The sequence below is a fragment of the Heteronotia binoei genome, chromosome 3 (assembly GCF_032191835.1).
Source record: "Heteronotia binoei isolate CCM8104 ecotype False Entrance Well chromosome 3, APGP_CSIRO_Hbin_v1, whole genome shotgun sequence".
In the NCBI taxonomy this organism is placed as follows: domain Eukaryota; kingdom Metazoa; phylum Chordata; class Lepidosauria; order Squamata; family Gekkonidae; genus Heteronotia; species Heteronotia binoei.
In genome coordinates this window covers 124,110,254-124,135,751 of record NC_083225.1, presented here as the reverse complement: position 1 = coordinate 124,135,751, position 25,498 = coordinate 124,110,254, and the positions used below count along the sequence as shown (strand labels likewise).

General features: G+C 43.1%; 1 protein-coding gene across 2 annotated transcripts in view; it reads left to right on the top strand.

The window, feature by feature from the left end:
• GBE1 (1,4-alpha-glucan branching enzyme 1) overlaps window positions 1–25,498 on the top strand; it is a 349,834-nt gene that overhangs the window by 65,226 nt on the left and 259,110 nt on the right. For both annotated transcript variants that reach the window (XM_060234428.1, XM_060234427.1), the window contains exon 3: window positions 20,024–20,139. In XM_060234428.1, coding sequence (XP_060090411.1) covers window positions 20,024–20,139 — 116 coding nt within the window. The remainder of the gene's footprint in view (window positions 1–20,023; window positions 20,140–25,498) is intronic.

Sequence of the window (25,498 nt, the reverse complement as noted above, 5' to 3'; positions counted from 1 at the left end):
AGATAATTAACATTTAGCAATTAAAGCAATAATTGATTCATGTGATTCAACAGTGATTCATGCTACGGTCACCTCGAGGCTGGACTACTGTAATGCCCTCTACATGGGGCTACCCTTGTGCCGGACCCGGAAACTGCAGTTAGTGCAGAACGCTGCTGCCCGGCTGTTATTAGGGCTCCCAAGACGGGAGCACATTCGGCCGGGGCTCCAGGGTCTGCACTGGCTGCCAGTAATATTCCGAGTCCGGTACAAGGTGTTGGTCATTACCTTTAAAGCCCTATATGGCCTAGGACCTGCCTACCTTAGGGACCGTCTCTCCCCACACGTTCCCCAGAGAGTACTACGCTCAGGTTCACAAAACCTGTTGGTAGTCCCCGGGCCAAAGGAGGCCCGTCTAAAATCCACCAGGGATCGGGCCTTCTCAATAACGGCACCTTATTGGTGGAACCAGCTGCCGGAAGAGGTGCGGGCCCTGCGGGATCTAGGGCAATTCCGCAGGGCCTGTAGGACAGCCCTCTTCCGGCAGGCCTATGACATTAACTGACAATGAAAAATATCTTGGATGGAACAAAATGTATCTATAGGCCGCCGGTTTTATTCTATCTTGTTTTTATTAATTTATGGTTCAATTGTATTTTTAAATGTTTTAAACTGAAGTGTTTGAATTATTATGTTGTAAGCCGCCCTGAGACACTTAGGTGAGAAGGGCGGGGTATAAATCTTAATATAAATAAATAAATAAATAAATAAATAAATAAATAAATAAATAAAAACTATAAAACAATTAAAATTATTCCAGTTCAGGTGGAAGACAGATTAACCATACCATAAGACAAACAGAGCTGGAACCAATGATACATCAATACATCAGTAGTTCCGATAGAAAATGGGATACTGTGACATAGAGTTCTTGTTCAAATACCAGAACAGCCCTGCATCACCAGTGATACAATGATGTCACTTCAGCATGTACTAGAAGTGATGTCATGTCACCTTTGATGCAGGCCTAGGCCTCATTTGTCTGGCAACCCTATGACTATAGAGGAATAATTCATACTGATAATCCTCTTCTTTCTCACTGCTTACTTTGTGAAATCTTTAACAGGTATCTTATGAATATTTTCTATTTAAATTTAATTGTCTTATGATGTGATTTTAACTGTTTTACTATGTTGTAATCCGCCCTGAGCCCGGCCTGGGAAAGGGAGGACTGGAAATCAGCAAAAATAAATAAATTAAATAAATAAATTAGTCTTCTTTGGGTTTCTGGTCTCACTTCACTAGGAGTGGAAAAGAAGGGGTTTGCTTATTAATAGTGCTCTGTGGCTCAATTAAGCCTTCTCTCTTCCCATCTGCTAGGATAATAGAGCATGCCTCTTTGTTAGTAGAACCACACTCATGCTTGGGAAGCACAGGATTTTTAGGAAGAAACCTCTCTTGCGACTCAGGGACATTCACAGGAAAAACATGTTGTGTGGTTATGCTCCTACTGGGTAAGCTAGTTATGTGACTAATATGTTATATAGATAAGTTGTATGTAGTTGTGACTTACTGTGGTGGTTTGGAGATAGATCCAGCAACAGTCAATCAGGAAACTTCAGCAGGAGAAAGAAGGAAACGAGCAGAGATGTGGGAGTGGGGGGGGGGGATCTATTTAACTGCTGTTTGTTAGAGGGAGTTTAGAAGTTTCAAAGGTTTAGAGGTTTCTTAGCCAAGTCAGGATTAGGGATGAGCACGGAACTCAAAAATGGAGGTTCATTTCATTTTTTTTTAATTTTCTGAATGAATCATGTTCATTGGTTCATTTGGTTTGGGAAGGTGTGAAATGGCCCTCGAGAGGGTTAGAAAGCGCCAGTGCACCATGACATGCCCAATGCAATGACATCACCTGGAAGTGCCATCAGCACGCTGGGCATGTTGCTGGGAGGACGCTCTATCACTTGGGAAAAAACTGTGATAATGAATTGGTAATGACAAAGACAAACTGTCTAAAAAACAAGCTGTTTCATTTTTATTTCATGAGCTGCACCATTTCCTGAACTAAAATAAAACTAAGGACCAGTACCTGGATAAATGAATAGAACTAATTAAACTAAGGACCAGTACCTGGATAAATGAGTGATTTGAATCAAACATTTAGTTGTACTTGTGTTAAATGTAACATGATTATTTAACACATATATAAAGAAAAATAAAGTGGACATTGTACATAGATTATGTACATAGATTATGTGTTCACTGGAACTTGTGAACAGGGCTAGAGTGTCAGACTGGGATCTGGAAGACCACAGTTCAAATCCCCATTCTGCCATGGAAACTTGCAGGGTAATTCTTGTCACATACATTCAGCCTAATCTACCTCACAGGGTTGTTGTGAGGATAAAAGAGCAGTGGAGAGCTAAGTAAGCTGTTTTTGGTCACCATTGGATAAGGAATGTGGTTTAAAATGAAATAATTAAATACGTATAGGTTAGAAGCATAAATCTATATAAAACCCTCTGATCATGAAAGGTCAACATTGTAAAGCTTAATAAAACAAAAGCAAAGCTAGAGTGTTGGTAGCTAAAATTAGATATGTAAAATAAATATATGGTGAAGTTCACAGTCATGTTGACTGAAGTCTGGTCTCTGGTCATTTACCCCCAACCCTTTACTTTGGTAATATTATGTTTGCCTTGCACAGAGGTTACCAAGAGAGAAACTTTTTGCCATCATATGCTTTAAAACAGTGATCCCCAACCACCGGGCCCCAGACCGGTACCGGTCCGTGGCCCATCAGCAACTGGGCCGCCAGCCAAGCTGCCCCCCCACAGCCCCTTGCCCCCCCGTGCCGCCTCCTCCTCCTCCTGTGTTGCCTCCTCCTCCTCCCTCTGTGTTTATTATGTTAAGCCTGGGAAAGCGCCTTCCCGGCTCTTTAAAAGCTCATCTCCCTCCCCTGCGGTAGCAGCTGATCCGCAGGAGAAACTGGCAGCAGCTGTGAGCAACCGCTGAACAAGCCGCGCTGCCCTTGCCTCCATAGGCAAAGGAAGCGCTGCTTGTTTAGCAGATCGCTCACTGCTGCTGACGCGGGGCGGGGGGAAGGTGAGCTTTTAAAGAGCCGGGAAGACGCTTCCCCTGGTTTAACATAATAAACACAGAGGGAGGAGGAGGCGACGCAGGAGGAGGAGGAGGAGAGGCAGGATGGGGCAGGGGCGGCGAGGCTGCACGGCTTTGGGGGGGGGGAAGGCTAAATTCAGTTCCCCCACCCTGCCAGTCCCTGGTGCCAAAAGGTTGGGGATCACTGCTTTAAAAGGACACACAGGATTTAATATAACACTGATGGTAGCAAAAGGATGTGCCATCTTTATGTGCTCTGTCTTCATATTGTATATTTGTATAGTCCATTAGGTCTCGATTTTCTGATGTGAGTCTTAACTTTAATCCTAACCTGCAGCATTGTATATGTGTAGACCTTTTTTCCCAGTTGCATATGCTAGTCTTTTCCCTTTGCCTCTAGGCTGACCAGAAGCAAAAGAGAATCCCATTTTTCATACATCAGAAGACCGAAGACCTTATCAATATTCCATACCAGAACTCTGTGTCACATGAATGGATTTTCTTCATAGACTGCACAGACTTTATACCATCTTAGAAGCACCAGTCAAAAAAAGATGTCAACAACAGTTTATAGCATCCACTAGTTGGTTATGCAGAAAACTATTATCTGACGAAGAGTGTTGAGCAAAACGGTGGCCAGATCTGACAAGCAATGTCTAGACAAGTAACATCATTGGATGGTCTTGAACCAGACAGTGTTCTTGGATTATGGGAACAACTTGCTTGTGTGGAGGTTCTGGCAGCTTTAAATAACTGTGATTTATGGCTAACCTATTGGACTATATTCATTGTATGCAAGTTTTGTTCCACTTTGTTGGTTGTACCCATTCACAGGACATACAGTTCTGGTATGAAATTTTGATAAGGTCTTCTATTATGTATAAAAATGGGTTTGTCTTTCATATAATATGAAATATATGATTGTAATTTTCTGTAAGTGCTACGCAGTTTATGTTTGTCTGATATATTGGATATTTGACTGTAGATTATCCAGAGGCAAAAGAGAGCTGGCTTTTGTAGCTTCAATAGCATGTGTAGAAGACGGGATTTTGGCCGTTTCTGCTTATGCAAAGTTTGCCAGTGTCTTAAAAATAGCTATTTTCAGATTCTAATAAATTTTGTTTGTATGGTATAGCAAATGAACCTTACTTAGTTTCCTGATTTTTTCAAAAAGTATGTCATTTGCACTATACATCTTATTCATCATCAAAGAAATGGATTAATTCTCAAGGGGGAGATAATAGAATTAAAAAACCAAGGGAATGGAAAAGTGGTGTTCATTTCAGATGGATTTAGCAATATTTCCACAAGAAATTGAGCTTCAAACCTCTAAGATTTAAAAACTAAACTGCTATTGATGTCTTTAATTAATATTAGATCACTTTTACCTTCCTTTTCATTTCAGTGTGATTTAAATGCCACAAATGTAGATTATATATATGTGGGAAGAAATTGTCATCTATTTTAGTTTTGTAATATCTAATAGATTTTAGGTACTTCAGAATGAAATAATAGTACATTTTGCACTTGATATTGAATTCATGAATTTCTTTGTAATTCATCTGAAAGACCCAGTTTTATATGGCAAACAGAATTCAGTTGTATGTTCAAGATTCCTTGAGTATCACCATGTCATGATACTTTGATCAGGAAAATCAGTGCAAGTTGATGGTTTTCATTTTGTGAAATACAGTATTTATGGAACAGGTGTACATGAAGCTTCCTGAGAACACCTTTTCTTCAAGACCAGTTTTGTCCAGACACCCTTGCAAGTGGAATTGTCCACAATTGGCATGAACACAGCTTGTTATTACTGAGCTTCTTTCCCTTCATGTATGACTGAGAAAGCCTTGAATCAGTTTTGAAACTACCATCACAACAAGGCAGTTGTAGGACATAATCTAGGTTTAAGGGGGGCAATTGACTCAAATTCCTGGCAATTCAGATGTCACAGTAAATTTGATTGGTTGAGGCTTTCCAAACACAGAGGGACAAATGAATGGATCATACAATCATGTGACTGAGGGGTGCTTTTGCCTCTTGTAGACAAGACTCTATTTTTTGTTCTTTCTAAACATGGTTAGTGGCTAAGAGAGCATGTGCTCCTATACCATGTGGGTTATAATCGTTGCAGCCATATAGGTCTTTCTTTCTGCTGGTGGACTCTTCTCTGTTTACTGAAATTGTGGTCATAGTTTAGACCAGGGATGGCCAAACTGTGGCTCGGGAGCCACATATGGCTCTTTCACACATATTGTGTGGCTCTTGAAGCCCCCAATGCTCTGTCAGCTGGCTTGGAGAAGGCATTTCTTCCTTTAAATCACTTCTTCAAGCCAAGCCGGCTGATGGCTTGGAGGAGGAATTTAAAGTTAAAGTTGCTTTCTTTCCACCTCTCTCCCCCTCCTCCCTCCCTCCCTCCCTCCCTCCCTTCCTTCCTTCCTTCCTTCCTTCCTTCCTTCCTTCCTTCCTTCCTTCCTTCCTTCCTTCCTTCCTTCCTTCCTTCCTTCCTTCCTTCCTTCCTTCCTTCCTTCCTTCCTTCCTTCCTTCCTTCCTTCCACATCTGACATTCATGTCTTGTGGTTCTCAAACATCTATGCAGCTGTTATGTTAAGCAAGTTTGGCAACACCTGGTTTAGACTCACCTTTTTGTTTTGCCTTTAGCCAAGGGCATCTTATAGCCCACTTCTTTTTCTCGTCAACATACTGACATTGTGCAACTTTTTTTAAAAAACGTATCTTATATGGTTGAACTTGTGGGTGGTAATATGCAAGTGTAAGTAATAGCAAAATAATGGACAGCTGTAATTTGAGGCATCAGCTGTCCTAATAGGTGATCACTTTATCTGTTGACAGACTTGAGATGTGGGAGGAGGTAAAGGATGGGCTCAGTGCTATTATTCCCATTCCCCCCTTCTGCTTGTTCATATGAAGTAGTGCATAGCTTTTGATCAGGTTGGGACAAAGGTTATTTCTCTTCTTCCCTGCCTAACAAGGGAAAGATAGGAGAGGAGAAAGGAAAATGGTGCTTAGCTTTCAGACTGCTAGGGAAAGCAGAAGAAGGAAGTGAATGTTTAGCTAATTACAGAGTAGGGTTAGAACATTACTCTGTATTTTGTTTGTTTTTATTCTGTCCTTCTTGCATGGTTTTCCTCTTATCACAACAGCCCTGTGGTTGGTCTTGCTGTCTCACTTTATCCTAACCTTCCTCCAAGGAAGTGTACCAGTATGATTTATCAGACAATCATGTGGTGGGCAAATGTTTCCCTTCCAATTTTCAAACTCAAATGAACATTAAGAACATTGCTATTCTCCCCCAGAGGTGGACATCTTGGGTGTTTCCCACCATCCAATCAGGGAGGCAGGAATCAAAACTCTTTCTCTTCCTGTGGAGTGGGAACACCCCTTTCTCAGTTCCTTTCCTGCCTTGACAGGAAGATCAGCAATGGGATAGGGCTCTATCCCTTTTTTCGCCTATTTCTTCCTCTAAATATTTTTCCAACTTGAGTGCCTTTTCCTCTTCCCTTTCAATCCTTAATCTTGCTTAACTGTTAAAAAAAATCCTTCTCTTTTATCTTTCCTTACCTTCTTCTTTGCTCCTTCTACCTCTCCCCCCCCTCCTCTGAAGGGGAGCTCCATCATGGCAGCTTCACAGCCTCTGGAAATAGCCGTGGTGGGAAGAGGACGTGGATGCATTGCTGCAAAAACTTCTTAGAAGATAGTCCATACTCCAGTGCCCAGTCTGGGACTGTGAGAGAAGGACTATCTGGAGCCAGCATGACCTCCAGGCTTGCTGTGTCTGCCGGTAATGTGGCCCTGAAGGACAACCTGCAGAATCGTGGGAGAAAGTGGCGCTGGTCTTCCCCGTCCGCAGAAGACTTACCACACTGCTGTTCCTTGCCTGGGAGTAGCGGCCATTTTAGTGGTGTGATTTTGGCTGGAAGCATCAACTATTGATGCTGCGACTTCCCAGGCCCTTCGGATGCCACAGATACCAACCTTCCAACAGGAGACAGAGCCGTGTGGCGTCTTCATCCAGACCAGGCACAGGACTTTACCTTTCATTGCCAGGAGGGGTCCAGTAACATACCTAACCCTGGGGGTGGCCTTCCCTGTGACTTCCTGGAATCTTTCAAACAGGCGGTGACCATGGCCATCTGTCGGGCGGGGACAGAGGGCTCTCGAGCTTCCCAATCTCGCTCCCCTTCTAGATCTCCTTCCCCCAAAAGAGAGATTTCTTGACTTAATAAAGCTGCCAGAAAGCAGACTCTAGGCATTAGACCCAACAGAGAAGACTCCCCTGATAGAGAGCAGCCTTCAGTCCCTGATACTGGGAGGGAGGAAAGGGAATTTTTATCAAAGAGATTGAGGATGTGAGCATCCCAGAGCCCGCTGTGCATTTTTTCAAGTCTAATATTAGTCCCTTTTAGCCAAGGTGATAGCAGCCTTGGATCTATATGATTCCCCTGAGGAACAGGAGGTGACCAGCCCTCTGACTAATTCCAAGAATAAACCTAAAGAGAACACAGAATTTTCCCCCAGTTACTGATCTTCAGACAAGGTTTTCCCCTTCCCTGAGTTTTTTGAATGACAATTAAAGACAGAATGGGCCAAACCAAATGCTAACTGTAAAATCCCCATTTTTTTTAAAAAAAAAAACTGTATAACTTGCCATCATTTGCTAATGAGATGTTACAGGTGCTGGTGATAGATGGACCGGTAGCAGCCTTACAATCCTAAGGCCTGCTGTCAGAGAATGGTCAAGGTTCGATCCTGGACAATTGGGATAAGAAGATTGACTTGGCTCTGAAGAGAAACCACGAGGCTATGGCCATGGCCATAAAAGCTTTGGCAATCAACTCTATAGTGGCCAGAACAGCCATTGTGTGGATTCAACATCTTACTCAGCTATTGCCAGATTCTGGCAAGAAGGTAATGGAGGGGACTAACAGACTTCTTAGGGCTGCTGAGTTCTCCGCAGATGCTCTAGAGCAGTGTTTCACATTTGCAGGGTCGTGACCCGGTACCGGGCCACGGAAGCCTCACTACCGGGTCACAAGAAAAGCCAAAGCTAGCCCCGCCCCCAGCAAAGCATGACCTCTGCTCTGCTTCCTTTCTTCCCCCATCTCTCTGTTGTGCAGAAAAAAGCTAGCCTTGAAGATTGACACAGGCTGCTGCAAAGCCTGCTCTCCATTTGGCTTCCTTCCCCTGTCTCTCTGTTGTGCAGATAAAAGCTAGCCTTGAAAACTGACACAGGCTGCAAAGCCTGCACTCCATTTGGCTTCCTTCCTTCCCCCGTCTCTCTGTTGTGCAGAGAAAAGCTAGCCTTGAAGACTGACACAGGCTGCAAAGTCTGAGCTCTGTATGGCTTCCTTCCTCTGTCTCTGTGTTGTGCAGAGAAGAGCTGGGCTGCCTCTCCTTCCTTCTCTCCCCCCCCCCCCCCCAGTGTTTGAGAGAAAAGCTGGCATCCACTGGCACTTTAGACCCATGAAGTGTTCTTCAAGGTATGAGCTTTCCTGTGCCTTGCAGTATGTTCTTTTGGGGAGATTTCCCTGGGAGGCCTGGGCAGCAAAGAAAGGTGTGTGTGTTTTTTTCAGCCGGGAGGGGCGGGGAGTGGGCATTCCAGTAGCTTTTTTTTTTTTACCAAACGACCCCTGGGCAGAATTATTGCTGGCTGAGGTCATCTGATGGTGAGGAAGACTTTTTTTTCTTTGCCCCCCCTTCCTTTCTTTCCCTGCAAGTGATGCTCTGTCTGTATTCTTGGTGCTGGGAGGGGGGGAAGCAACAGTGGGGTCTTCTAGTGCCCTGGCCCCACTGGTGAACATTTTAGAAGTGACATCATAGGAAAAGGTGGAGTTTCGGTTCAGTGTGTCTCAGAAATGACATCACTTGGCCTTTGACACTCCAGGAAATGCCATAATTCCTGTCTCCTGGCTCCACCACAAATTTTAGTGAGTCACGAAGGAGAAGTATAAAAATAACCGGGCCATGGGAAAGAAAAGTTTGGGAAACCCTGCTCTAGAGCAATGGCGGCGGCCTCTGTGGCCAGAAGAGGCATTTGGTTTTGCGCTTTGCCTGTAGACTTACAGTCTACATGTTGTGGCCTCCTATCCCTTTCAGGGTGAAAGATGTTTCGGTGATTCCCTGGAAAAGATCTTTGTGGAGACCAGGAACAAAAAGAAGGCCATGCTGTTCTTTCGCTGTTCTGACAGAAGAGGTTTTGGGTCTCAATCCTTTTGTTCATCTTCAAACAGCTCGTAAGCTAGACAGGACTCTAGAAAGTCACCTTGGGGTCAGTCTAGACAGTCCTTTCATAAATCCTTCTCAGGTAACAGGTTTCAAAGGCAACAGATGGACAGAGCAGACAAGGACAGAGACGCCAAACCTAACAAGGCATGACTGGGATGCCATTACAGTGGGAGCCCGCCTTCTTCACTTCGCTGCGGCATGGGTGGACTCCAAGGCTGACGCCTGGACATTAGAAATTTTTTAGCGTGGCTATGCAACAGAATTCATAAAATCTCCTCCACATTGTTTTCTGGTGTCATTGCTACGTTCCAACCCAATTGCAAGAAACATCACCTCCAAAGCCTACTAAATAAATAACTCAAGAGTGTTCTGGAAGCTCTTCAACCACAGGAGTATCTAGCCTCCCTAGACCTGACCTACCTGGAGGCCTACCTCCACATACTGATACTCCCCTTGCATCTCAATTTTTTGCATCAACAAATGTTCTTATCAATTCCGAGCGTTGCTCTTTGGCCTGGCCACAGCGACAAGGGTCTTCACAAAGGTACTGGTGAATATAGTCTTCCACCTTTGACAGCAGGGAATACACATTCACCTGTACCTAGACAATATACTGATCTGTTCCTCCTCAAAGAAAAAGTCTTTTCAAGACATTCAACAGACCATGCTCTGTCTGAGGCAGCACAGCTTCCTGCACAACTTAAGACAAGAGTCACATCAGACCTGCTCAGAGGCTGGAACTCTTGGACATAATCATAGATACCAGACTGAACACTCTATTCCTCCCAGAGGAAAAAGTGCGCAGGACCAAGCAGCTATCACAGATAGTTATCCATTCCATGTCATTGTCTGTCCCGACCCTAGCAAAACTGATGGGAGTGCTGATCATCGAACCTTGATGCAGTACAATGGGGTCATTTTCACACCAGGGCATTTCAGTCCTTCCTACATCCCTATCAACAACAGACCATGGAGAAGCGCAGCATCCTGCTTCAGGTGCCATTGCCAGTTTGGGACAGTCTGTCGTGGTGGACGAGAGAGGCCAACTTGAGATGGGGAAGGCAGTACTATGTGGAGATGGAACTACAACTCTTTTTGGACGTGAGTCTTCACGGCTGGGGGGCAACTATGAGTAACAACATAACACAAGGTCAGTGTTCCCACAATGAAGCATGGCTACCCATCAACGTTTTGGAGCTGAGGACCATTCACTTGGCTCTTCTCCACTTTGAGAAAGATTTGGTCTATCAGCACATTCTCATCCATACCGACATCTCAGCAAAGGCATACCTGAATCACCAAGGGGGTTCAAGGTCAGGGCTCTAAAGGAAGCAACACAGCTCTTCAGCTGGGTGGAATAGCACCTGGCATCCATAAGAGTGGAGCACATCAAAGGGTCCCTCAACACCAAGGCAGACTGGCTCAGCAGAGAGAATGTGTTCCTAGGGAAGTGGGAGATGAACAAGAAGCTCTTCCGCATGAAAGTAGAGGTCTTTGGGCTCCCGGTGATGGATCTCTTCACATCCCCTCAGAACCACCAACTCCCTAATTTCTTTACCAGATACCTTCATCAGCAGGCAGAAGCCATGGATGTCCTTATGTCTGTCTGGCCCCCAGGACTGATGTACGCCTTCCCACCCATCCTGATCATTCCTAATCTTCTCAGAGTAATTCACCAACAGAGAGCTGAAATTCTGTTAGTAACACCATGGTGGCCTCGGCATCCATGGTTTTCCTCACTCTGTTTCATGGCAGTTACCGAACTTCTCCATCTTCCGATATAGTCAGACTCACTGTCACAGGGTCCGGTTTGGCATCCCCATCCAGAATGGCTGCAGCTGACTGTGTGGAGGTTGAGTGGCAAGCATTGCTAGAACGGGGCTTGTTGACAGATATGACAAATACAGTTTTGTTCTCTAGAAAGCTGTCTACCATCAGGATCTACAACACATCATGGAAGGCCTTCCATAGATGGTGCAGATGGAAGAAGGCAGACCCATTACTGCCTTCTGTGCATGCCATTGTCCTGTTCCTTCAGGACGGACTAAAAGCAGGCCTTAAACCAGCTACCCTCTGGAGGCAGGGGCGGCACTTTCTTCAGTAATACAGAAACTGGAGGCCGTGAATCCACTCACCCTCACATCATCAGGTTTCTTAGGGGAGCCACCTTGACCTCCCCTCCTCCATTGCACAGGTTTTCCACCTGGTGACTTAATCCAGTGGTGACAGCTCTGACCAAACCACCCTTTACATAAGAACATAAGAGAAGCCATGTTGGATCAGGCCAATGGCCCATCCAGTCCAACACTCTGTGTCACACAGTGGCCCAAAAAATTATATATATATACACACACACACACATACATATACCCGCTGTGGCTAATAGCCACTGATGGACCTCTGCTCCATATTTTTATCTAACCCCCTCTTGAAGCTGTCTATGCTTGTAGCCGCAACCACCTCCTGTGGCAGTGAATTCCACATGTTAATCACCCTTTGGGTGAAGAAGTACTTCCTTTTATCCATTTTAACCTGACTGCTCAGCAATTTCATCGAATGCCCACGAGTTCTTGTATTGTGAGTACTTCTTTCTCTACTTTCTCCATCCCATGCATTATCTTATAAACCTCTATCATGTCACCACGCAGTCGACGTTTCTCCAAGCTAAAGAGCCCCAAGCATTTTAACCTTTCTTCATAGGGAAAGTGTTCCAACCCTTTAATCATTCTAGTTGCCCTTTTCTGGACTTTTTCCGAGTATAAACAATTTTATTGGTAACATATGGTAGCAAATCTATATCAATATCTTACAACTTAAAATTTTTTTTATCTACCCCATATCTTACTTTTTCCCCACCTCTCCCCCCGTTATTTGACCCCCGCCAGTGTTATTTACTTTAAAAAAACCCCAAATATTAAAGGTACCCTTAACTATTAAAAAAACCCAATAGTTATATTCTTCTTTTAAAACTTAATCATTATCAAAAATTGTCCAATGTCCTTTTATTTTCCACTCTTTTTCTACATATCTTCTGAACTTCTTCCACTCCATCTTAAAAACTTCCAAATCATAGTCTTTTAATATTCTTGTTAATTTGTCCATTTCACTCCATGTCATAACTTTTATAATCCAATCCCATTTTTCTGGTATTTTTTCTTGCTTCCACAACTGCGCATACAATGTCCTAGCGGCTGAGAGCAAGTACCAGATTAAAGTTCCATCTTCTTTTGGAAATGTTTCCATTTGTAGTCCCAACAGAAAAGTCTCTGCAACTTTGTTAAACTCATATCCCAAGATCTTAGAAATCTCTTGCTGAATCATCTGCCAAAACATTTTAGCTCTTTCACAGGTCCACCACATATGGTAGAAAGAACCTTCATGCTTTTTACATTTCCAACATCTGTTTGGCATCTTATTATTCATCTTTGCCAATTTTTTAGGAGTTATATACCGTCTATACATCATCTTAAAACAATTTTCTTTAATACTTTGACATGTTGCGAGTTTCATACAGTTCTTCCACAGATATTCCCAAGATTCCATCTTTATTTCTTTATTTACATTAATTGCCCATTTAATCATTTGAGATTTCACTACTTCATCTTCTGTAGACCATTGTAAAAATAATTTGTATACTTTTGAAATTAGTTCATCATTGTCTCCAAGCAGAACTTTTTCCATTTCTGTTTGCTCTTTCCTTATTCCTTCAGTTTTAATGTCATTCTCTACCAAGCTCTTTATTTGTTGCATTTGAAACCAATCATATTTGTGACTCAATTCTTCAGCAGTTTTCAGTTCTATTTTTCAACTTTTTATTTTTAACAATTGATTATATGACAGCCACTTTTCTTCACCTATCTCAGCCGTTATCTTTATTACTTCAGCTGGCACTATCCATAAAGGTCTTCTCTCATCTCCATATTTCTTGTATTTTGTTCATGTATTTAATAAATTGCTTCTTATACCATGGTGAGAGAAAAGACCATTCATCCTCTTTTTTCCATAATACAAATATGCGTGCCAGCCAAATTTATTTCCGTGACCTTACAACACTAGAAGTTTTTTGTTTAACAGCGTTATCCATTCTTTCAAGGCAGTTGGCGGGCAAGGCAGTTGGCCCCTTTCCTAGAGTGTCGGGACCTCGCAACAGTGATCCATGCGACGGTCACCTCAAGATTAGACTACTGTAATGCCCTCTACTTGGGGCTACCTTTGTGCCGGACCAGGAGGCTGCAGCTAGTGCAGAACGCGGCGGCCAGGCTGTTGTTAGGACTCCCGAGGTGGGAGCATATACAGCTGGGGCTACGCGGACTGCACTGGCTGCCAATTACATACCGGGTCCAGTACAAAGTGTTGGTCATTACCTTTAAAGCCTTATATGGCTGAGGACCGGCCTACCTGAGGGACCGTCTTTCCCCATACGAACCCCAGAGAGCACTGAGGTCAGCCAGGAAAAATAAAATGACTATCCCTGGGCCAAAAGAGATTAAACTTCAGAACACCCGGGCACGGGCCTTTTCAATCGCGGCCCCTGCCCTATGGAATCAGCTTTCTGAGGAGGTGCGGGCCCTGCGGAACCTTGATCAGTTCCACAGGGCCTGCAAGACTACCCTCTTCAAGCTAGCTTATACGGACTGCTGAATAAGGTTGTTAATAAAGGGATCCGCAAATACGGTCCTGTCTAAGGACCTGTGTCATTATGTAAATTATGTAAACTGACAGAAATTAGCGTCAAAAATACCATCGCCACTGTCAGACTAAGTTATAAATTTTAATTATATACTGACTGGTTTTTAAATAATATTGATTTTAAAGTTTTTATATTCACTATATTGTATGTTTATGAAATGCTGTTAGCCGCCCTGAGCCTGCCTAGGCGGGTAGGGCGGGATATAAATAAAATTTTATTATTATTATTATTATTATTATTATTATTATTATTATTATTATTATTATTATTATTATTATTATTATTATTATTATTATTTTATTATTTCATCCACACTAAGCAAATTGCTTCATTATAGAATTTTAAATCTGGTAATTGAACCTTTTCTGGACTTTTTCCAATGCTATAATATCCTTTTTGAGGTGCGGTGTCCAGAATTGCACACAGTATTCCAAATGAGACCACACCATCAATTTATACAGGGGGGTTATGATACTGGCTGATTTGTTTTCAATTCCCTTTCTAATAATTCCCAGCATGGCGTTGGCCTTTTTTATTGCAATCGCACACTGTCTTGACATTTTCAGTGAGTTATCTACCATGACCCCAAGATCTCTCTCTTGGTCAGTCTCTACCAGTTCACATCAACTTGTATTTATAGCTGGGATTCTTGGACCCAATGTGCTTTACTTTGCACTTGGCCACATTAAACCTCATCTGCCACATTGACGCCCACTCACCCAGCCTCAACGATCTCTTTGAAGTGCCTCACAATCCTCTCTGGCTCTCACCACCCTGAACAATTTAGAGTCATCTGCAAACTTGGCCACTTCACTGCTCACTCCCAACTCCAAATCATTTATGAACAAGTTAAAGAGCATGGGACCTAGAACCGAACCCTGCAGCACCCCACTGCTTACCGTCCTCCACTGCGAAGACTGCCCATTTATACTCACTCTCTGCTTCCTATTAATTAGCCAGTTTTTGATCCACAAGAAAACCTGTCCTTTTACTCCATGACTCTCGAGCTTTCTAAGGAGCCTTTGATGAGGAACTTTATCAAAAGCTTTCTGGAAGTCAAGGTAAACAACATCTATTGGGTCTCCTTTGTCCACATGTTTGTTCACCCCCTCAAAGAAATGTAACAGGTTAGTGAGGCAAGATCTTCCCTTACAGAACCCATGCTGAGTCTTCCTCAATAACCTGTGTTCATCAATGTGCCTACTCATTCTGTCCTTGATAATGGTTTCTACCAACTTTCCCGGAATTTAAGTCAGACTGACTGGCCTGTAATTTCCCGGATCTTCTCTGGAACCCTTTTAAAAGATGGGGGTGTCATTTGCTACCTTCCAGTCCTCAGGAATGGAGGCAGATTTCAATGAAAAATTACATATTTTTGTCAGGAGATCCACAAGTTCAACTTTGAGTTCTTTCAGAACTCTTGGATGTATGCTATCCGGACCTAGTGACTTATTAGTTTTTAATTTATCTATCAGTTGTAGGACCTCCTCTCTTGTCACCTCAATCTGACTCAGGTCTTTCAACACCCCTTCCAAAATTAGTGGTTCTGGAGCAGGCAAACACTTCTCGTCTTCCACAGTGAAGAGGGAGACAAAAAATGCATTCAGCTTCTCAGCCATTTCCCTATCCTCCTTCAGTAATCCTTTTACCCCTTGGTTATCCAAGGGCCCTACTGCCTCTCTTGCTGGTTTCCTCCTTCTAATATATTTGAAGAAATTTTTATTGTTTTTTGCAATATTCTCCTCATGTTTTTTGCCTGCCTGATCACAATCTTTCATTTGATTTGCCACAGCCTGTGTTCCCTTTTATTAATCTCACTTGGACTAGCTTTCCACCACTTAAAGGAGTCCTTCTTACCTTTTACAGCTTCCATTACTTTGACCAATTTCGCACTAGAGCTTTAATCCTGGTTTAACTCTGTCCCCAAACTGACTTTCTACTCTAAAACCATAGAATCATAGAGTCATAAAGTTGGTTTCTCTGATTCTCTGATTCTAGTGTAGAAAGTCAGTTTGGGGATAGAGTTAAACCAAGAATAAAGCTCTAGTGCGAAATTGGTCTTTGTTTCTTAACCATGCAGGCCTTTTCTTATACCTGTTTGTGCCTTTCCTAACTTGTGGTATATATTTTATCTGAGCTTCTTGGATTGTAGTTTTAAATAGCCTTCAAGCTTCCCCAAGGGTTTTGACTGTATTTACCTTTCCTTTCAGTTTCCTCTTCACATGCCTCCTCATCTCAGAGATTTTACCCCTTTTAAAGTTAAACGTGGTTGTGCTGGTCTTTTGGGGCAACTCTCTATTTATACAAATGGTGAAATCAATAACGTTATGGTCACTGCTCCCAAGTGGTGTGATCACTTTTACATCTCTCACCTAGTCTTGGGCATTACTTAGGACCAAATCCAGGATCGCCCTACCCCTGGTAGGTTCTGAGACCATCTGCTCCATAGCACAGTCACTGAGAGCATCAAGAAACTCAATCTCTTTCTCTTGATCTGAACACATATTGACCCAATCAATCTGCGGGTAGTTAAAGTCACCTATTATGACACAGTTTTTACGTTTAGCCACTATCTGTAATCCTTCTATCATATTATAATCGTCCTCTATCCTTTGATTTGGTGGGCGATAACAAACTCCCATAGTTAAATTTCCTTTTTGGCCCTCTATTTCAACGCAAAGCATTTTTAGAAGGGAATCTAATCCTCTGGCCTCAGTCTTACTACACCTTATACCCTCTCTGACATACAGAGCCACCCCACCTCCAACCCTTCCGTCCCTATCCTTCCGATATAACTTATATCCAGGAATCACCGTGTCCCACTGATTCTCCTCATTCCACCAAGGTTCTGAAATTCCCACAATGTCTATGTTTTCTCCAAACACTAAACATTCCAACTCACCAATTTTACTTCAAACACTTCTAGCATTTGCATACAAACATCTGTAATTTCCCAGGCAAGCTAGGCCCGCAACCTTCCTCCTGCTGCCACAAGACTTTGGCAGACAGTCCATACTGTTTGTCACCAACTCAGTGGACAACTCTGATCCATTACCCGGTAGAAAAGTAACAACTAACCCTTCATCTCTTTGAGATGAGTCCTCCCGAACCAGAGGAAAGTAGAAAAGTAACAGCTAACCTTTCATCTCTTTGAGATGAGTCCTCCCGAACCAGAGACATTTCATCTCCTGTCGGCTTTCCCCCAAGATTTAGTTTAAAAAGTGCTCTGCCACCTTTTTGATTTTAAGTGCCAGCAGCCTGGTTCCATCTGGTGACAAGTGGAGACGGTCTCTTTTGTACAGTTCACACTTGTCCCAGACAGCATCCCAGTGCCTAACAAACTTAAACCCTTCCTCCCTACACCATCGTCTCATCCACACATTGAGACTTCTAATTTGTGCCTGTCTCTCCTGCCCTGCATGTGGAACAGGTAGCACTTCTGAGAAGGCTACCTTGGAGGTCCTGGTTTTAAGTCTCTCACCTAGCAGCCTAAATCTTTCCTCCAGGACCTCACGATTGCATTTCCCCACATCGTTGGTGCCAACATGCACCATGACCACTAGCTCATCCCCAGCACTGTCTATCAGCTTATCCACTACACGCGTAATGTCCTCTACCATCGCACCAGGCAGGCAAGTCACCATATGGTCAGTATGCGCTTTTTCCACCCAGCTATCTACTTGCCTATTGATCAAATCACCAACTACCAAGACCCCTCCTCTCTCCCTGCCCAGGGATGGTTCCTTGGCGCGAAAGGATTCCTGCTCACCAATTGAAGAAGAGGTCCCTTCTGAGGTCGCATTCCCCTTATCATCAGCACGGTGCCCTGTTTCCTCTCGACCCTCATGCTCCCTGGTAGCTACAGGGCTGCCACGTCAGAGTGGGGCTCATCTGATACGTCCCCGAGAGTCTTCTCCGAGTGTCTAATTGAATGTCTCTGCTTCTCCAGGTCAGTTACCTTGGCCTCAAGGGTACGAACTCATTCCCTGAGGACCAGGTGCTCCTTGCATTGAGCACACACCCAAGACTTCTGTCCTGTGGGTAGATAGTCATACATGTGACACAGTGCAAAACACTGGAAAGCTCCTACCCCCCTGCTGGCATTCTACCTTCATGATAGGTTTTTTTTTTTTAAATATGCAGTCCCCTTTAAATTCTGTTTGTTTATGTGGCTCCCCTTCTGGAGGGTCAACTTACTTTATTGGGAACACAAGGAAAATAGGGATCTGGATTCCTGGAGCTTACACAGCCTCCAGGCTAAGAGCCACAAGCCAAGAGCCCTTTAGCTCTCTGACAAGGTGCAGCTTAACAATGCAAAAGGGTGGGGAACACAGCCACTCCTAATCAATCAGCAATAATCACCTTCATTCACCTTTAGCCCACTCAACCAAGCAAATAGCAGTTCATCAGCAAACCACAAACTCAGAATTTTCAGCAGCCACACAAACCCAGAAACTCTCAGCAACTTCCCCAGCTGCTCACCCTTATATCAGTTATTCTCTGCTCTATCTCAGAGGTTTTCTGCTCTCTCTCAGAGCTCTCTGAAATGAACCCATCTTTGAACCCATCAGGATCGTACCTCTAAAGTGGCTTTGCATGAAGGTGATTTTCCTTGGTAGCAGTGACTTCGGCAAGAAGGAGTTCGGCGTTCAGAGCATTGTCCTTCAAGAAGGAGCTCTGCACTTTCCATACTGATAAAGTGGTTCTTAACACAGACCCCACCTTCCTACTGAAGGTTTTATCCAAGTTTCATAGAGTTCATGAGATGTCCCTACTATAATTTTGTCCAAATCTGCAGCACCCTAAAGAGCGTGCATGGCTTACTTTACACGTTTGCTGTGCTCTAAAGTTTTATATTTCTAGAACTCAGCCCTTTCGCAAGACTGACTCGATGTTCATTAACATTACTGCTCCGAACCTAGGCCATAAAATGTCCAAATCTGCTATTAGTTATTCTGTTAGGCAGTGTATTGCTGAGGCATATAGAGCGCTGAACCTTCAGGTACCTCAGGGGATCACAGCTCATTCAGTCTGCAATGCGGCCACCAATGCAGTGTTTGACAAGAATGTCTCAGTCAAAGAGGTCTGTAAAGAGTAGTGAACACTGCTTCTCGGAGTTTCCTGAACTGAGAAAGGGGTGTTCCCACTCCACAGGAAGAGTTTTGATTCCTGCCTCCCTGATTGGATGGTGGGAAACACCCAAGATGTCCTCCTTTCCTCTGGGGAGAAGGACCCCTCAAAGTAAGTGCCAAGGGTTGTTTCTCAAGTAAGAGTGCTAAATGCTTAGCAAATAATTAATATGAGACAATTAGGATGTGAAACTTTGATACGAGAGGCAGCCCCAGTGCTAGGGGTTCTGTCGCCTCAGGCAGGGAGCTTGATTAGATTACCACTAATTAGATTAGTGGTGCACCGGGCAAAGAACATAGGTTAAGATGTCTTAGGATACTGACTAAATCCTGCTCCTCCCACAGCATTTCCTATGTCTGGTCACCTATATTGGCACAACTGTGCTTGTGCTGGCAGTTTACTGACTGGCTTCAGGTGTCAGGATATCAGATGAGTTATTAGGGAGAGTACACATAAAAGTTATTTTGTTCACTACATCATTTGAAACAGTTTGAAATTCCAATTTTAATATTAAAATAACCTATCAATTATGGCTGGTAATCTTGAACCAGTAGGATTCTTACATGAAAACAGTCTTAGTGTTATCGCAGGGCTTTTTTTGTAGAAAAAGCCCAGCAGAAACTTATTTTCATATTAAGCTACATTCCCTGATGCCACCATTGTTTCTACAAAAAAGCCCAGCAGGAACACATTTGCGTATTAGGCCACACCCCTGACACCAAGCCAGACGGAACTGCATTCCTGTGCGTTCCTGCTCAAAAAAAGCTCTGGTGTTATGCTGTACTGGCTCCAGACAACAGTATGCATTCATGTTCCTGTTTTATATGAATTTTAATACATGGTTTTTTTTTTAAATTCCAGATAACTGGAATCCATTTTCTCATCCATATAAGAAAATGGATTTTGGCAAATGGGAGTTGTTCATCCCTCCAGGACCAGATGCAGTTTATCCTGTGTCTCATGGATCAAAATTGAAGGTAAAAGTTTCAAAAATTTACTTTTTCTTTATGTAGTTCTTGTCAAAAGTTTATACTGAGTTTTTCCTTGTATCATTTGATGTGCTAATTCATATTTTATAGTTCAAGGGTGTTTGACAGGTTATTTTTTTCACCTACATCATTTCTTATCAAAATAATGTCAAACAGCGGTATTGTGCCACTACAGTAAATAAAAGGGATTATGCCAAATAGGGCCTTCCCAACAAAACTTAAGATGTTTGAATATGAGTTCTTAAACTGCTGGTCAAAGCCTAGAAATGATTTGTGAATTTTACAGCTGTCTTGTGAGCCAATGAGAGATGAGGTGGAACTAGGTGAGCTGGGAAGAAACAATGGGAAAACTTGATACCAAATATGTGCCTCACTATATATAATGCACAGAATGTCCATGAATACAGCCTTATTGCTCATTAATACCATTCATTGATGAATGCTAAAAATGAAAAACATATAAAACTTATTAAATGTAACTAATGTTCATTTTTGAGAGAAGCAAAGTTCTTTGCAAGTGGATCCTGAAAAGTAAGTTTAGAAAAATGTTTTGAAGTGTTTGAGAATCACTGTTTTAGTAAATGCTGAGAGGAAATCAAGGATAGCTTATGTGGCTTATGTTTAGAATGATGAGAACTGACAAAGAGATCAAGATAGTTTGTTATGGAAATGCATTGCAGATATGCTGGCGAGTGAGTAAATTTGGGGTTGAATCTTGGGAGGCATTAATAGATAGAAAATGCCACTACCACCATTCCACAAACACTTATGCCAGAGTTCACACAGCATTTTAGCATGTTCTATACCTGTTCCTTTGTTTCCACTTTTTCTAGAGATTTTGCAAGCAAAAGCATAGAATCATAGAGTTGAAAGGGACCTCCAGGGTCATCTAGTCCAACCTCCTGCACAATGCAAGGAACTCACAAATACCTCCCCCTAAATTCACAGGATCTTCATTGCTGTCAGATGGCCATCTAACCTCTGTTTAAAAACCTCCAAGGAAGGAGAGCCCACCACCTCCCGAGGAAGCCTGTTCCACTGAGAAACTGCTCTAATGGTCAGGAAGTTCTTCCTAATGTTGAGCTGGAAATTCTTTTGATTTAATTTCACCGCATTGGTTCTGGTCCTACCTTCTGAGGCCACAGAAAACAATTCCACACCATCCTCTATATGACAGCCCTTCAAGTACTTGAAGATGGTGATCATATCACCTCTCAGCTGCCTGCTCTCCAGGCTAAACATGCCCAGCTCCTTCAACCTTTCTTCATAGAACTTGGTCTCCAGACCCCTCACCATCTTTGTTGCCCTCCTCTGGACCCGTTCCAGCTTGTCTATATCCTTCTTAAAATGTGGTGCCCAAAACTGAACACAATACTCCAGGTGAGGTCTTACCAGAGCAAAGCGATACCATCACTTCACATGATCTGGACACTAGATACAGCCCAAAATTGCAATTGCCTTTTTAGCTGCCGCATCACACTGTTGACTCAAATTCAACGTATGATCCACTAAGACCCCTAGATCCTTTTCGCACATACTACTGCTAAGACAAGTCTCCTCCATCCGATAATCATGTATTGGATTTTTCCTACCTAAATGCAGAACTTTACATTTATCCCTGTTAAAATTTATTTTATTGATTTAGCCCAGTTTTCCAGCCTGTCAAGGTCATCCTGTATCCTGCTTCTGTCTTCTATTGTATTTGCAACTCCTTCCAATTTAGTATCATCTGCAAATTTAATAAGCATTCCCTCTATTCCTTCATCCAAATCGTTTATAAAGATGTTGAACAAAACAGGTCACAGGACAGATCCTTGAGGCACTCCATTTGTCACTCCTCTCCAAGAGGATGAGGAACCATTCACTAGCACTCTTTGAGTGCGAACTGTCAACTAGTTACAGATCCACCTAACGGTAACAGGATCCAAACCACATTTTACTTGTCAACTTGTCAACAAGGATAGTATGTGGAACCTCATCAAAAACCTTACTGAAATCAAGATAAACAATGTCTATAGCATTCCCCTGAATCCAGCAAGGTAGTCAGTTTCTAAAAAAAAAAAAAAAGCTTTGGATGTAGTTTCAATTTTCTTACCTAGCCATTCTCTGTGTTATGTAAAACATAATTCCTGTAAACAGTTGGTGCATGTTGAAAGCCATCTTTCATTCTAGCCAGTTACTCTAAAGCCCTTTCTTATTGTGGCAAAAGTACGCAAGATATAGTGCATGTAAGAAGAGCTTGCTGGGGATGAGATCTCATGATACAGTTCCCAAGCGGTGTTGCTAAATAGCAAATTGCAATGCTCAGCTCTTAAGTTACCAACAATGTTGACACCCATACACACACACATGTATATATATATATATACCTCTCTCTCAGCTTGACTTCGCGAACGAAGATTTAAGAAAGGTGCAGTAGTCCACGTCTGCTGCAGGCTCGCTGGTGGCTGACAAGACCAATGCGGGACAGGCAGGTCCGGCCACAGTGGCTGCAGGGAAAAGTCTGATTTGGGGTTGGTGCTGTAGCAGTACAATTCTTCCTCAATCTCCTTTTGTCCTCAAGACCAGCTATGCGTGCGTTCTCAAAGGAAGAAACAGCCTGGTGGATGGTGTGCCTCCATGCTTTGCGATCTGAGGCTAGGTCAGACCACTGGTGATGGTTAATGCAACAGGTACCAAGGGATTTCTCCAAGGAGTCCTTGAACCTCTTCTTTGGTGCCCTTCTATTTCGATGGCCGGTGGAAAGTTCGCCATACAGGGCAATCTTGGGAAGGCGGTGGTTTTCCATCCTGGAGATATGCCCTGCCCAGCGCAGCTGCGTCTTCAACAGCAATGCCTCGCTTGAGGACTTCAGTGTTGGTCACAAAGTCACTCCAGTGGATGTTGAGGATGGTGCGAAGGCAGCGCTGATGAAAGCGCTCAAGGAGTCGCAGAAGATGATGGTATAATACCCACGATTCGGAGCCGTAGATGAGGGTTGTCATCACAACTGCTTTGTAAACATTGATCTTTGTGCCCTTTTTCAGATTGTTGTTGCTCCACACTCTTTTATGCAGTCGGCCGAATGCACGGTTTGCCTTTGCCAGTCTATTGTCAATCTCCTTGTCGATCTTGGCGTCCTAGGAGATGATGCACCCCAGGTAGCTGAACTGCTGGACTGTCTTCAAAACTGATTCACCCATAGTGATGCAAGGAGGGTGATAATTTTCCTGGGGTGCAGGCTGGTGGAGAACTTCTGTCTTCTTCAGACTAACTTCTAGGCCGAATAGCTTGGCAGCCTCTGCAAAGCAGGACGTCATATGCTGCAGAGCTGATACCGAATGGGAGACAAGTGCAGCATCATCAGCAAACAGTAGCTCTCGGATAAGTTTTTCCATTGTCTTGGAGTGGGCCTTTAGTCGCCTCAGGTTGCGATAGCGGATGTAGACACCATCGTCATCATCTAAATCTACTGCGGCTCTTTGAAGCATCATGCTAAAGAAGATCGTAAAGAGAGTTGGCGCGAGAACACAACCTTGCTTTACACCTGTGCCTATTGGGAAGGGCTCCGAGAGATCGTTGCAGTGTCTGACTTGGCCTCGCTGGTCTTCATGTAGCTGGATGACCATACTGAGGAACCTTGGGGGACATCCTAAACGTTCCAAGATTTGCCACAGGCCGTTCCTGCTAACGATATCAAAAGCTTTGATAAATATATATATTTATCTATATATCTCACTCTATATACACCTCTCTCTCTCTCTCAGAGAGAGAGGGAGAGAGATACACCTTCCTTCCTATATATATGGGTGGCGCCTCCCCATAGTTTTGTGATCCTCTCAAGAAAAGGTAATAATTTTGGGGTCTTTTTTCTTATATTTGGTACGGCAATATAATGGTTTGCTTTTGATTTGTAAACTGGGATTTTAACCTATGAATTCCATTTGTAGAATCCTGATTTGCTAGGCAAGCTCAGCTATAGCTCAGCAGCATGAAATTAAATGGTAGATGGTGTTTTTGTATGCAGAAAGTCAATTATTTACAAGTAGAAGAAACAGAGACTGTATTGGTTCATCCACCTTCTAGGTGACTTTTGGTAGCAGCAAACTATGCCTTGTGATTACGTCTGAGCCATAATGCAATGATATGAATTTATGTGACACTTGAGTTTGCAATATTTCAACTTAAACATTGTGCACAATAAACTAGTACAAATGCTGTATTAAGCTTCCCAGCAGAGTGATTTGAAAATGCATAAATATGAAGAGAAGCTTTAGAAAACATACATTTACTCATGGAACATGAAAGGTGTTCAGGTATTGCTGGAGGAGGGTGTTATAATTTTGGATCCCGGCTTTGGGGGCTGGGTTACTGTGATTGTTTATTTTCAGAAGTAGGACATTACTGTTTTTTTTTTTAATTCAAATCCATGTGATTTTCAGGGGTTCTGGAGTTCAGGCCCAATATTTTTAGTGGGAAATGCGCACAAGGGCCTGGGCAGCTGTTTAGAAAGATGATGGTACCAAATTTGTACAGAACACAGGTCTCCCTCTAATCTGAAGACCCCATAAATTGAAAGCAGATTTAACAAGGGGGTCTGATTTTACAGACTCTGAAAGTAGCTGACTTTGCACAGCTGCACATCTTTCTACTGATTCCTGAAATGTGGGTCACGTGGTGCCCTAGGATGTGAGCTCTGGCAGGCCACAGCCTTCAAATAAACAACTCTGCCTGCATTCATTTCCTACTCTTACGCTGACTTTAAAAAAACTTTTTAACTGAAAACTCTGTATTTGCCATTCTTTCTTGTTGTAATCTGTTTCCTTTCACCAAGTGAAAGTGACTTTCTTTGCATAGTCCCTTGTGTCCCTTCCTGCTGATCTGCCATTATTCTACATGGGGGACATTTTCAGGGGAGCTGGAGTGGCTGTTTTTCAACTGAATGATACCAGAGTTGTAGCAGAGTGAGTGTTGTATGTCCATTAAAGAACCTGCACATTTCAAATGAATTGGACCAAGGGTCAAATTCTATGGGCCCCTGAATCAGCTATTGCAGGCCTCTGTTTTTCCAGCCATAGTATTTGCAAAGAACAAAAGGGCTATGATCTCACAAAGGAGAGAAAGAAAAAGATTTCTGACTCTGATTTCTCCAAAGGTGATTGACTGGAAACACTCTGTGCTCTTCTATTACAAGGATCTGATTAAAAGGGGAAAATGCCATTGTTCAGAAAATCAGTAGATTAAAAAGAAAAGCACCAGTGTGTGCTGTAGCCAGCTAGCCAGCACCCAAAGGTAACCCCCCCCCCCCGATTGTTTGGGGAGGTGGGGCGGTTCAGGGGTGAAATTTTAGCAGTTGCTCTTTTGCATA